The sequence below is a fragment of the Zootoca vivipara genome, chromosome 4, assembly GCF_963506605.1.
Source record: "Zootoca vivipara chromosome 4, rZooViv1.1, whole genome shotgun sequence".
Lineage (NCBI taxonomy): Eukaryota > Metazoa > Chordata > Lepidosauria > Squamata > Lacertidae > Zootoca > Zootoca vivipara.
In genome coordinates, this window is record NC_083279.1 from 78,150,048 (window position 1) to 78,164,241 (window position 14,194).

The following is a 14,194-nucleotide window of genomic DNA, read 5'->3' on the forward strand; positions in this document are numbered from 1 at the left end:
AAGCTTTGGTTATAGTCTTGGGCTGACATCCCTGATCAACCATGATGCTCACAGGGTGACCTTGTGCCAGGCACATAGTCACCTCCCACCAGCCGCCTACCACTGATCATTGCTCCTGCTGCAAAGCAAGTACTGGAGCATTGCTGCATCGTGGTGTGAAGTTGGCCCTGCCTCGGAGGTACAGTGTTTTGCTGTGGGAAAGCCAGTTCCCCAATACAGTGTTCCTTGCAATGGATGGACAGGTATGATGATGATGATGATGATGATGATGATGATGATGATGAACATGGCAACTGTAGTCTTGTTGCTTGAATCAGGGCAGTGGCTTGTAAGAGTACATCTACTCAAAGGGAGCTTGCTGTTTCCTGCATGGGGCAGGAACCTAGGAAACTGCCTTATACTCAGCCAGGACATTGGTCCATCCATCTAGCTCAGTACTGGCTAGTCTGACAGACAGTGGCTGCCCAGCGTTTCAGAGACATTCCCAGCCATACCTGGAGATACCAGGAGTTGAGCCTGAGACCTTCTGCATGCAAGGCTGATGCCCCACCCATGAGTTTCACTGTGTTCTGCTATGTAGCAGATCTATGTTGGAGCAAATGCCTCTGTTCTGACACTTGCAAAGGGAAGGTGGAGGTCTTCGTATGCCAGTACTGCTGCTTTTGCTTCTGAAGAAGAGTTGCAGCCCGCTGAATGGTGAAGCAGGTTGCCGGATCTCTTCAACTCCCACCGGTGAATCTATTTGTGAATAAAATCCTCCATCCCTTGACACGAACCTGCACAAATTGGTGGTGCCCGTTCCCCAGTTGTTGCCATGTTTGTTCAAAAGCAAGTCCCATTGATTGCAATATTTACTCCGAAGTAATTACACTTTGAATTGTATTTTTAGGCTTAGAACTAGCGCCGTCTAGTGTCATGAAAGTGTGAAATGCCAGGGACTGACGATGAGTGGAACGTTGATCTCTGCCACTGGTTTACTCTGCAAAATATAGCAAAATAATTATGTTCTTTGTCTCAGTGGACCTAAAAAGCTGCAACACTTTGCTATTACAGTACCAGCATTACTATTTGTTGATCATTCACATGGCAGTCTTAAACCTTAAAACACTTTATTATTCCTACAACAGCCCTGCAAGATGAGTAATTGATTTCCCTTCCCCATTTTAAAGATAGAAATTGAAGAGTGATATATAAAAAAGCAGGATCTGAAGAAACCCTTAGCCAGCCCTGAAATGTACACTGTCAGCTTCCCATTAACCTCCGAGTTCTTAAGAGGGTGGTTACTGAAAACTCCTGCAGGACCTAATCTAAATAGTTGTGGTTTTCTTTTTTTTAAGTCAATGGAAACTCTCCAGTTTACTTACCTTGAAATTGGACATTGCTCCTTAACTCTCCTAAAGACTCTCATTGATTACATAGGGCTTTGTAGCTTGGAATGACGCATTAGAAAATACCAGGACACACATATTGTTCAAGCAATTTTATTTATTTCTTCTGGTGTGCAAACCTAACTAAACATGGGCTCAGACTTTTTTTTTTTAATGGATTCAGCAGAATTCCCATTACGGGAAATGTATTTTCAGAAGTGAAAATGCTTGTGGCTATGGAGGAGGGCAAGGAACTAGGGTCATCCTCCATAGGTTGTTCCAATAGTGTCGTAGTAAATAATATGCTTGCAAAAGATGCTTCTAGGCTACTTCCTAAAATAGTTACAGTACTTCTCCATCAACTAGGAAGCTGGAATTTGGCACATATGATTCTGCTATATAGAAAAGCAGTCTGAAAACGGGGCATTTATTTGAATATAAAAATCGGGGACATGTCTTCCTTTCTAGTGTTCTGGACTTTACAGGCACCCTTTTCAGAGTGGCATGTGGTGTGTCCCCAGCAGCCGCATGCATTGTTTAAAAATAACAACAGCTGCTGACCCTTCATTGGAAGAGTCATCCATCTTTGCAGGTATTGATGGGCATTCTGTTTTTCTCTCAGGGGAAACAAGGACAAAGTGGCATCTCTATTAATGTGGGGACCCAAGTTTACTCAAGTTCTGTCTCGTCTTTCAGGGGAAATGGAAAGACATGCCAACCATCAATTGTTCTGGGGTTAACATGGGTGCAAGCGTTTGCCTAAAAGAAGGTTGGCGGACTGACAGTCTGCCTCAAATGGATACCTTCAATGGTTTTAAAAAATTATAATTCAGAGGGAACTTCCTTGGGGTCGACTCACAAAAGACACTGCAGGAGAAGGCCATGTGCAGATACCATCTCATCAGGAGGTCTGCTGCCTAATGCTGTAGGAATGAGGCCTTTAATGTGGTGGCACCTACTCTCTGGAACTCCCTCCTGACCATATCAGACAGGCGTCATCTCTATCTTGTCAAAGTCTATTGAAGACTTTCTTTTCTCAACAAGCCTTTTAAGAGGAGGCTTTGTTTGTTTGTTTTAAACCGCTGCCTGTGTCTGCATTAGAATCGAAAACGTTGATGTTTTTCTTTTTAAATTGCTCTGTGATTTTTTGATTTTTTTTGAAAATTGGGAAGTGGGTTCATAAATGAAAATAAGCAGATAAGTAGTAGGAGCAGCCAGGTTACTCAGAGCAGCCTGCCCTTGTCACTTCAGAATGCCATCATGCCTGTCGTGTGCAAAAGGCACACATAAACCAGAGGTTTCTACACATACCCCCAACTTTCCATCTTCCATCTAGGCAAAGAAGAAGCATGATCACAGATAACACATTCTAGCTAAGCAAAAGGACCTGAAGAGGTGGCAAAATGCACCTGTGAGGGATGTGGCCTGGTTAGGGTGCTTGACCTTGGGACAGCTCCAGGGATCAGATAGGGAGACCCACATTTTTTAAAAAAGTATTTTTTATTAAAGGGAGACCCACATTTGACTCCCAGGCCTGAGGATCCCCTGCCCTAGTGCAAGCTGGCTTATGGGAGTCTTCAAAGGATGTTACCATCGTGGCATCTTTAGGGAGTGAGTGGCACTGTGGTCTAAACCACAGCCTTTGGGGCTTGCTGATCGGAAGGTTGCCGGTTCGAATCTGCACAATGGGGTGAGCTTCTGTTGCTCTGTCCCAGCTTCTGCCAACCTACGGTAGCAGTTTGAAAGCACACCAGTGCAAGTAGATAAATAGTTGCCACTGTGGCAGGAAGGTAAACGGCATTTCCGTGTGCTCTGGCCACATGACCCAGAAAACTGTGTGTGGACAAATGCCCTTGGCCTGAAGCGAGATGAGCGCCGCACCCTATAGTCACCTTTGACTGGACTTGACCGTCCAGGGGTCCTTTACTTTTACCTTTACTATGGTGAACACTGACATGACCCAACCAGCAATGACCTCCTCATGTTCTTAAGCAAGTCTAGGGTCACTTGAGAAGACGAGGCAAAATGGAAGTCAACCCACAGCAGAATAGTGTTTGAATTTCATAACCCTTGTTTTGATGAGAGGTGGTTGGCAAGAGCAAGTGAGGATTCAAATTCTGGCTGTGGTGTGAAAAGGTCACTAGATGGCAGTGTTGGCTTGGGAGCCGGACCAGGAAACCCCTTCCAGGTGAGTGGGGAAATGGATGCTTCTTGTTTTCCTTCCACCTCCCGTGCCTGTGAGTTCCGACTGGGGTGCAGCAACAAATGTGTTTGAGACATAAGGCACTTGTGCAGCTAAACAGGATCAATGGAAAGATCAAGTTGTCTGTTCGGAACATATGAATGGGCGGCCAACATGAACGCAGCTTTCATGAGTGGATGTTGGTTGCAGACATGAAACATGGTTTTGACAATGTTTCATACCTGGCATGCTGTGTTGGTCACCTCTCCCATGGATCTGTTGGACCTGGGAAACCAGGGTTTGAAATCCCCACTCAACCATGAAGCTCACTGGATGAGCTTGGGCCAGTTACCATCTCTTGGCCTAACCTACCTCGCAGGGATGTTGTGCGGATGACATGAGGAGAAGAGCCATGGACCCCACCTTTTGCTCCTTAGAAGAAAAGGTGGTGTATAAATGTAATAAACACAGATCTGTCACTTTTCCTTGCAACTATGAAAAGGAAGCCTGATCAGCCAGCTATGCTGATATTCTGGATGAAAGGCTATTCAGGGCATGGGATTCAATTGATGTTGTTGTCTACCAGCAATGAACATGCTTGCATGTCTGGACCGATCCTGACAGTGGCATAACCAAACATTCAGATTTTGAGGTGCATTTTCCCATTTCCACTGTATTTCTTTCCAATTTTAACCCAATTCCAACTCCAGAAAATGGAAATAAACTATCCAAGATATTAATAATCTGTAGCATCTTTATCTGCAAGTTATATCCTTCCCCCAGCGAACTCCTGTCAGATGTAATTTTGCTCCTGGGGAGTTCTGAGCATGGAGGTATCCCAATCTATGAATTTCTGTGAATGGCCGTTTGTCATGAATGCTTTAGTTGAGATTCCTGCATTGCAGGGGGTTGGACAGATGACCCTTAGGGTCCTTTCTAACTCTACAGTTCCATGATTCTGTGATTCTATGATTCAATCTATTGCTTACCAGCTTCTGTTCCTCTTCTGAAACTTGACAGTGTAACATGAAAATTAGTATTAGTGTTAGTATTAGTCTCCACCCCCATTGTTCTACCTGGACACTGAGGTCCAGCACCGAGGGCCTTCTGGCGGTTCCCTCGCTACAAGAAGCCAAGTTACAGGGAACCAGGCAGAGGGCCTTCTCGGTAGTGGCACCCACCCTGTGGAACGCCCTCCCACAAGAGGTCAAAGAGAACAACAATTACCAGACTTTTAGAGGACATCTGAAGGCAGCCCTGTTTAGGGAAGCTTTTAATGTTTGATGGATTTCTGTATTTTAATGTTTTGTTGGAAGCCGCCCAGAGTGGCTGGGGGAACCCAGCCAGATGGGCGGGGTATAAATAATAAATTATTATTATTATATTAGTATTAGTAGGGACCTTCTGCACACAAGCCAGGTGCTCTCCCACTGCACTATGGGTCTTCCCCTGTCAACAAATAGGGGCTGAAGTTTGGAGGAATCAGGTAGGAAACCTGCACCACTCCTCTTACATTACTGACTCTATAAGACCAAATTAAATAAGAAGATAGTTAGGCTTGCAGTGCAATCCTCTGTTAGTTTTCAAGAAAATAAGACTGGCTGTGTTCATTGGGACTTATTCTCCTCTGAGGCTGCAACTCCAGGCACATTTATCAAGGAGTAAGCCCTACGGAATTCACTGTGGCTTACGGTCTACCGTGTATATAGGATTGCACTGTTTGCGTGTTTAGGATTGCGGCAGCCTTATCTACTTTATGGACTGTAATGGCAGGAAGGAGGTTGAATCCCCGAAAATACACATCCTGGGTTGCTGCTTCTATATGGCAACAAGGGCGATTTGTCACCAGTTTTGGTCAGCACTGGAAAAACCACATCCCATAATGAACCCTCTTTGTGTTGAGAACAAGGATCACTGTGGGACTAACACCTAAGTGTTGGCCAGATAAGAGAAGAATGTGGAAGGATAACCCAATCATTCCTTACTTTACAACTGCTCCTGCATTCCTGATAAACAAAAGAAAAAGAAACCAAAAAGTTTCCCAATCCTCTTTAAAATGAAATACCATGGGAATGTGTGGTTGTGAATTTTAAACTCATAAAATCAGAGCACCTCCAGAACTCCAATAATAAAATGAGCTCTGCTTCTGCTGCCCTGATGTTAAATCCATTCACTTGTAGAAAAGGACAATATACTGTATATATAAATTAAAAATAATGAAACAAGCATCTATAACCACGTGAAAGTGTTGGGATGTAACTCAACTTGTATTAAGGCTGATGGAGTTTTGTATAGTAGAGAGAGAACAGAACCTCCAAACTTCCTAGACTGTCTTTTGGACCTAACCTGGTGCTGACCTTCCTTCAGATGTTAGACTGATACTCTTAGTGGTCTTTACCTCATTTCCTGCTCTTCATCATCCTACCTCAAGTGAGGAGACATCTTCCTTCTATCTCCAACCCCACCCACCACAGAGATAAAAGAGCAAGCATGGCTTAATTAGCTAGAAGCTCTTTTCTATCCGTCACGTGTTTCCTATAATGAACTTAGATTTCTTATTTTCATACTCAAAGATTGCTTTCAGGGTTAAAGCATGCTCCAAACAAGGATTCATAACTAAGCTCAACTTCTGCTGTTGCATATAAACTCCATATGCTAACCCCCTTATACAGTATATATATTTAAGAAGAAATAATGGATGCTGTAGATATGAGCATATTCCCTGGTGGGTCATGGCATGGCCGCAGCGCCCCAGATGCTGATGCCAGGCCTGTTTGTAGTTGCCTCCACTGTCTTTTGCTCTCCGGATTTCAGTGCTACAATTGATCTGTAGCTACGTCACTGCCCAGTCACCCAGCCCTTGATAAAGGCCGCTTCACAGCCATGTACCAAGAAAACGCTTTCTGATGTGTTTCTCACCTGGTTGCAGCAAAGATCTCTCTGAATTTTTCACTGAGTCAGTTTTCTGGACTCACAGCTGTCCGTGGAAGCGCAGGTCAGTTCTGTGTCCAGGGCAGCTGTCTATCAGCTCCATCTGCTACGCAGGCTGAGACCCTACCTGCCTGCAGACTGTCTCGCCAGAGTGGTGCATGCTCTAGTTATCTCCCGCTTGGACTACTGCAGCCCTGCTTAGGGAGGCTTTTAATGTTTAATAGATTATTTCATTTCATTTTTCTGTTGGAAGCTGCCCAGAGTGGCTGGGGAAACCCAGCCAGATGGGCGGGGTATATATTATTATTATTAATAATAATAATTATTATTTTCTGCACACAAAACAGGACCTTCTCCTAGGATCAATCCCTCGATCACCAGGTAGTGCCAAGCCAATCCCTTGTCTGAAACCCTGGAGAGGTGCTGTCACTCATTGTAAGGCAGTATTGAGCTAGACGGAGAAATGATATGATACTGCACAAGGCACACATTGCTATGTAACCTGTTTCCAAGAGACTCAGCTGTCCATTCTGGGAATGCATACAAATTGCCTTCTTATCAGCAGAAATTTCCCTGCACAAGTTTCACATGCAAGGAAGTAAAAGGCAGGCTTGGATCCGAGTTGGCTTTCACTTTATACATTTGGGGGATAAGCTGGAATGGAAAATCGTATACCTGCGGTATAATCTTATACCTGGGACCTCAGGAGGGCATACTCCTGAATAGATATGTATGGAGTTGATTCCCTAGTCCTCTTGAGTTCAAAGATCAGTGCAGCCCCATGCCTGTCTATTAAGAAGAAAGCCACACTGCTTTCAATGGGACTTAGTCCTAGGTAAGTGAGCAAAAGGAGTGCAGCCTTAAGTATATGTTAATTCTCCCATTATTGTTATTAAACGAGGCAAGAAAAAAATGCTTTAACTTTGGCTGAACTATACTCCAAGTGTCATGTCCTGTATAAATTCACATCTTGAAAACAAACCCATTATTCTGATCTCTTCTTTTTTCAATAAAATGAGACATCCAACCTACCTTATCCTCTGTAAACTATCTGACTGTGGCCATAATCTCTGCTATTAGAAGACAACAGTGAGCTAGATACATGCATTCATGCCCTGTTTTGGGGGCTTCCCTGAGGTTTCTATTAGCTGCTGTGGAACACAGGGTTTTGGACAAGATAGTCCTATGGTTATAAAGTACACTGACTTTGGACTGAGCCCCATTGTAGGCTGGGACCTCCTTTCCTCAGTAAATATGTATATGTTTGGAAACCTTTCAGCACTACTCAGAAGTGTCTCCTATTGTACTGAGTGGAGCTTACTCCCAGGTTAGAGGGCATGGGATTGTAGCCTGAACATACTTGCAGGAAAGTAAACCCAATGAGATTTCCTTTCAGGTAGGCCTGTTTAGGAGCCAGTATTGTTTATGGCATCCGGTTTTACTGCTGAATTAGAAAGAAGAGCCTCAACTAAGCATTCATGCATCTGTGTTGCATGCAGAAGATTCCAGGTTCAGTTCCTGGGCATCTCCAAAAAAGGCTTGCATGAATAATATAGATGGGACAATGTTCTCAATCTCAATCTATGTGCAGACACTGTTAACGCTGCAGTCCTGAAGACAGAATTGCAATCCCATAATAGTTCTTGCAGGCTGCAGGACTGAAAAAATCTCTCTCTGTGTGTGTGTACTGCCTATTCACTACATTTCCAAACATATTTCCTCCAGTCACCAAACATGTTTCGTGTCTTCCTTGTTTACCAAGGAATGATATTCCCAAGTGCATCCTAATGCATGGAATCTAAAGGATGCCCTTATACTTACACCTACATCATTTCCCCCCAATGTCTGAATATTTATTAATATAGAATAATCACTTAAATATCCAATTTTTAAAAACATTTTAAACAAGCACATTTTTTTTAAAAAGGCTTATTAATTGAGATTGCTTCTTTAAAAAATAAAAAGAAACAAGACACTAAAGACTTGAAGGGGAAAATATTCATGTTTACCTCCCTCCCCTCTTTCTTCAGGTCATGTGGCAGGGAACCTTATGGACCCCTAGACTCCAGATCCCAAGAGCTCCAGCCAGTATGACCAAATGGTCAGGGATTTTGGGAGTTGTAGCCACACCTGGAGGTTCCCCTGGTCCCCACACCTGACAGTTTGAGTTCCCTTCTTTTTGTGCCTGCCTCTGCCAAGGGATGCTGCAGTCTACAGCAGATCCCCTGGAGATGTTGTGGACTACAACTCCCATCATCCCTTTGGTGGGAATATTGGCAATACCACCAGCTAGTGCTGATGGGAGTTGGAGTCCACATCTAGAGGGCATCAAGTTGACTTAGGGTTCACAGTCCAGAACATCTCGAAGGCATCAGGGTGGCTAGAGTTGATGGGAGTTGTAGTCCACAGTGACCCCTCGAGGGCACCAGGTTGTCCCTTCGGAGGAGATGGGACTAGAGACCTCTGAGGGCTTATCTTGTGGGACGGCGGTGACAGACGTCCAAGAGAGGTTGCCAGATCTGCTCCTCCTGCGTTTTCCCGCAGGCTCCAGAGCCTGGGCTTCCTTCACCGCGCGTCCTGCTGCCGCCTGGGCGAGGCGTCGGGGCTGGAAGGGAGCAGTTCCACCGGGAGCAGGCTGGGCGCCGAGCGCTCCTCTTCGCCCTGCTCTTTCCCAGGCAGTTCCCCCGACGACACGGCGCAGTCTTGCTCGGGCTCCTGGCTGCTCCCTCCTCCGCCGGCGCCTCGCTTCTTGTCCTCCTCCTTCTTCCACTTCATCCGCCGGTTCTGGAACCAGATCTTGATGTGCCTCTCGGTCAAGTTCAGGAGGACGGCCAGCTCCACCCGGCGAGGCCGCGAGATGTACTTGTTGAAGAGAAACTCCTTCTCCAGCTCCAGCAGCTGCGCCCGCGTGTAGGCGGTCCTGGTGCGCTTATTCTCCTCCTGCTCCACCACGAAAGAGCTCCCTAGAAAGAGGAACAGACCAATGAGAATCGACCCAGAGGGAGGCACCGTAAGGAGGGCGTTGCCGTGGATGGCTCGTGAGGACTAGAACCTTGAGGAGGCGACGACCTAGAGGCCCGTGTGGGGTTGGTGTATGATAGTAGCGTGGCAAACCCGCTAATCCTTAGGTTTAGCTAGAGTAATACTGGCAAACCAGTACAGTGTGAGAGATAGGAAGGTGAGGTATGGGTCAACTGTGCTGGGGGAAGCTGGATGGACCTGGAGAGGTTCGGTTCAAACTGGCTTGATCTAGCCTGACAGGGGGAGACCGGGATGGGTCATGCTGAGGTGAGAAGAGCACAATGAATCCTTATGGGGAGTTTGGAAAGTTACTGAGGATCACAAGACTGAGAGGAGGGGGATGTTTGATGAGAGGGACATGTGACAGGTACTTGATGTGTGGGATGTGCAGTCCACCACTTCCTCTATGGTGGAGAAGTTAGGGTGTTGGCAGGAAGTGACCTGTACCTGTACATGTTTATGCATGAGGTTTGTTCTGTGATTGGCTGGAAGTTACATCGTGAGTTAATGTTTACCTGTCAAAGCTGCTGCTAATAAATACAGACCCCCGAGCTTTGCCTGGGGTTGGTCTTTGTGGAACTCAGCCTTGTCTTATGTCTCATTGTTGGATCTAACCATTGCTACATAATGGTGACCCCGACGTGATCCAGCCCTACTCATAAGAAGACTTGAAGCAGTCTAGGTACCACCGGCCACGGCCCACTTTTCGTGAGTATGGGTTCTCTTGAGTCAGTTCAGAAAGGGAGTGCACACCCGCAGGAACTGAGAGAAATTCTGAGGGATTTCAGTCAGACAGGTGCTAGTTTGGCAGAGCTAGAAGAGTTGGTTGAAGAGATATTGTTTCTGTGCCCGTGGTACTCTCAAGAGGGGTCCCTGGATTTAAAAGTATGGGACAGGATAGGGAAGCAGTTGCTTTCCTCCCCACAGGCTCCTGCCAGATTGTTAAGGCTTTGGCGGAAGTGCAGGGATGCAATTGAGTTGGTAGGGGTCTATATAAGTGAAAAGGCAACCCCCCTTCCTGTATCTCATTGCTCAGTGGAGGCTGCTGCCACAGACCTCCCAATCTCAGTTCCAGAGGCTCTGGCTTTACCATTGCCTTTGGAATCCTCTGGTTTACTGGCCACCTCTCCATTGTCCCAGAAAAAGACGGTGGGGGGTGCTGTTCGGCTCGGGTTTAAGAGAGAGCTGGGGTCAGGAATGTTGACTAGAGAAGAACTGGAAGAAGGGCTTGCTTCTTTTCCGGTCACACAGGGCTTGAATGCCCAGGGATTTCCTAGCCTATCTGACTCTTATTTGCCTCGTATTCAGGCAAGGGGAGTTCAGATGAGGTTTAGGAAGGAGCAGGAAGAAGGAAAACAGAGAGGAATGTTGATAGGTGAGGGAAGGAGGCGAACAGCAGTGGCTGTCTCTCTGTGGAAAGGGCTGGTTGGTGTTGGACTTTTTGCCCTGGTGCTTGTGGCTTTCTCTGCTGCACAGCATTGGGAAGAGGAAAATGACACCTTGCCAATAGATACAGTCCTGCAAACACTGTTGACGCTTATGATTATTTGTTTTTGTATAGTGCGTCTTGCAGGAGAAGTACAGGCAGTCAAATCTCGAAAGGTCTGTTTTAAGTGACAAAAAGATTTCCATTGGGCAGAAACCTAGCTTAAACAGTGCTAGTGCTTTGCATTTTCTGTCTCTGAAGTTTGACTCCTTTTCAGCTTTGCAAAGGCTTCACAGAAGCACTGCATTAAGCTTAAAGGGCCTGAGTAAATGTTTCCTTTTGATCCAGGAAGGTGAGAAGCTTTGATCTGCATTCTTTTCCTTGAGGTAGTTTAAATGGTTAACAGATTTTGGCTGTTCAAGTTGCTCAAGGCTTTCCTTAAAAAAAAAAGAGGAACCTTCCTATTGTCATTTGGCAGTTTTTCAGTCTGCTTAAAATAGCCAGTTCAGACTGAAAACTTAAAATATCTGCAACTGATTGTTTCTGAAGAAAGTACCTTTTTCTCCTCACTAATGTGAATGAAGGCTTATGTTTTCTCTCCCCATGTCAGCTTTTATTGTCTTTTCTTAAGGGTTCAGTGAAAATATTCTGCTTGCTTATTGTCTGTATTACAAATTCTTTCCCCTTCTTTTCAAATGCAGGGTTGTCCTATATCCACTTAGGTATTAACAGGATTAGATTTGGTTAAAGAATGGGGAATGCTGGAAAACTCACTGTTTACATTTGTTTTCAAGAGCTACCCAGTTCATCGCCAGTAGCCCAACTCCAAAGGATTTCACTGTTTGCATTAAAATGAGTCTCCAATTGTAGAATTGGCAATTGATTTTTGCTTTGTGTATTTTATTTCCCATTTACAGGTGTGAGCATGGGAGTCTTACCTCTTCTCTATATAGTCTGGTTAAATCTGATTTCAATCTTTGTGTAAGAAATTTATTTCTGATTACTCTTTGTAGAATTTTTCCTTTTCAGATTGACTAGAATTCATTTTCAGAAGGAGTTCCAGTATTTCTTAGATTAATGTTTTTTCCCCTCCAAGACTTAATTCTTTCTTTTAGCATTGGATGAGCTTTTAAATCCTACTTCTTTGTGTGTGAGAGTTGGCTCATTGTTTTCCTTTCACAGATTTGTCCTCTGCACATGCTCAAGCGACTAATAATTAACTGTGATTTTTTCTCTGAAGGAAGTTCCAGGGACAAGCTTGTTTGATTAATAATATTCCTTTCCTACAGGAGTCATTGTCTCTTGATTTAAAGTGTTTATTTCTTTTTGATTGTATGATTCTTCTTTTATCAGCTATGGTGTAAAGTTCAAATACTTATTGTATGTTGTCTTCTTTCTAAGATGGTTGGATTTTTTCTTAGCTACAGCAGGTTCTATGTTTTTACATGAACAATCTTAATTCAGTTGTAGTTTGGGACTAAATTTGGTGCAAATAGTTGGATTTTCTATGTTGGCTGCTACACCATCTTGGCAGTATTCATTTTTTCCTTATTTGCTGAAGTATATAGATGCAGCTTAACCAAACAGTTTGCAGAGTATTTTTTAGTTCATTTCTGTGGGGTATGTGAATGCATAGCAGTCTATTAGTATTTTTCTTCATTTTAGCATTTTTTACAAGCCTTATTTGCATACTTTATTTTCTCAACATTTTGGAAGGCATGAGATCTCTTCTTTGAGTTCTCTTTTGTGTGATTTCTTGGGATTCTTTCTGCAGTAGTGCTTAGGTTTTATCTTTCTCTTAAATGTTAGATTCTTGGATTTTCCTGTGATCTTCTGGGTCTCTTTGTCAGAGAATATAATCCTATATCTATTACTAGCCTTAGATTTAATGTGTTGTGGCTGCAATTCTTCATATCTTATTCTTTATTTCTCATGCTTATTCATATTGCTGTTATTTCCTATGAAGATTTTGGTCTTTTTGTATTTGGCTCTCCTGGATATAGTATGTCAATCTATTTTCTTATTGTTAAGTCCTATTGCTGCTATTTCTTTCTTCAGTTTGCATTTTCTTTCCTCTAACACTTCTTGAAGTTGGCTTTCTTGGCTACACAAGTAGTTTATGGTGTATTTTGCTCTTGTGATCATAATTAAGAGGTGATCCATTCTTTGCCCTCTGTCACCAAAAAATTTGCTGTGGGATTCTCTCAGATCTCAAATTCTATTGAAGATTAAAACAGCATTGTTTAATTTTTCTGCAAAGAGTGCATGTGCCAGTCCAGCAATGGTTTTCTTATTTCTCTGACCTATATTGGTCCATTCAAAACCATGGATGCTCTCTATTTAAATACATTTAGTATTTTACTGCCTATTTCTTTGGCTCTGTTTTTAAGAAGGTGCCCAACAGGAAGTTTGATATTCTACAGCCAGGAACCTGTAATTGGAGTCTTTTCAGCATTTTAGAATGCTTATATTTTTCATAGCTTCTTTCCACATGATTAATGTGAAGAATTTGTCTTTTCCATATGATTCTATTATTTTTAATTATTCTTGTTAAATCTCAGTTTGCTTGCTGAAAGCCAGGACTGAAGGTTTTCTGGTATATTTGCATTATAAGTTTTGTATCCAGTGTGAATTAGAATAGTAGATTTAATTTCTAACAGGTAGCATTGAGGTTCGCTACGATATTAATCCAAATTCTATCTCAATATATTAGCATAAGATTCTGTGGGAGCTAAAAATGCAGGACCGTTATAGGAAGATGTGCCTGGCATCTCAAATGTGAACATATGATCAAATGCCATTGTTGCTATTCAAGGTCTCAGAGTCTTTGCCCCTTAGAGTAAGTCTCTTGCCAAACATAAACAAAAAAAGGAGGAATACCTATATACCTATGGGTCTTCATTATTATTTGGGTCTTCAGTATTATTTATATTGAACACATTAAAATTAAATCAAATTTACTAAATTAAATCATTTGAATATTTAGAAATATACGGGGGAGGGGTTTTCCAATTGTGTTTTTTCCTCAGGTAAACCAATCCAGATATAGCAAGATGGGTGAAACCGTGGATCGATGGCATCAAGGGTTACAGCAGGAGTCGAGCCTGCTACAGGAGTTGGCGAATCTGCGAATACAGGATCCACTGCCGCAGGGGGATCCACAGAGGAATCGGGACCGTGTGCCACTACAGCATCATTGAGTCACCTGGGGCCAAGTGAAAGCCTTATCCATGCAGGTTACTGAAATACTGAGAGTTCATGGCGTTG

General features: G+C 43.6%; 1 protein-coding gene across 2 annotated transcripts in view; it reads right to left on the reverse strand.

Annotated features, from left to right (window-relative positions):
• Positions 1–399: 399 nt before the first annotated feature.
• PDX1 (pancreatic and duodenal homeobox 1) overlaps positions 400–14,194 on the reverse strand; it is a 32,037-nt gene continuing 18,242 nt past the window's right edge. The window contains exons 2-3 of one of the 2 annotated variants that reach the window (XR_009557505.1): positions 6,469–9,443; positions 400–979 (exon numbers count right to left, since the gene is read on the reverse strand). Coding sequence is in view for 1 of the 2 variants with exons in the window: in XM_035115844.2 (XP_034971735.1) it covers positions 9,046–9,443 (398 nt within the window). In the remaining variant the exon portion in view is untranslated. The other variant, XM_035115844.2, reaches the window with a different exon arrangement.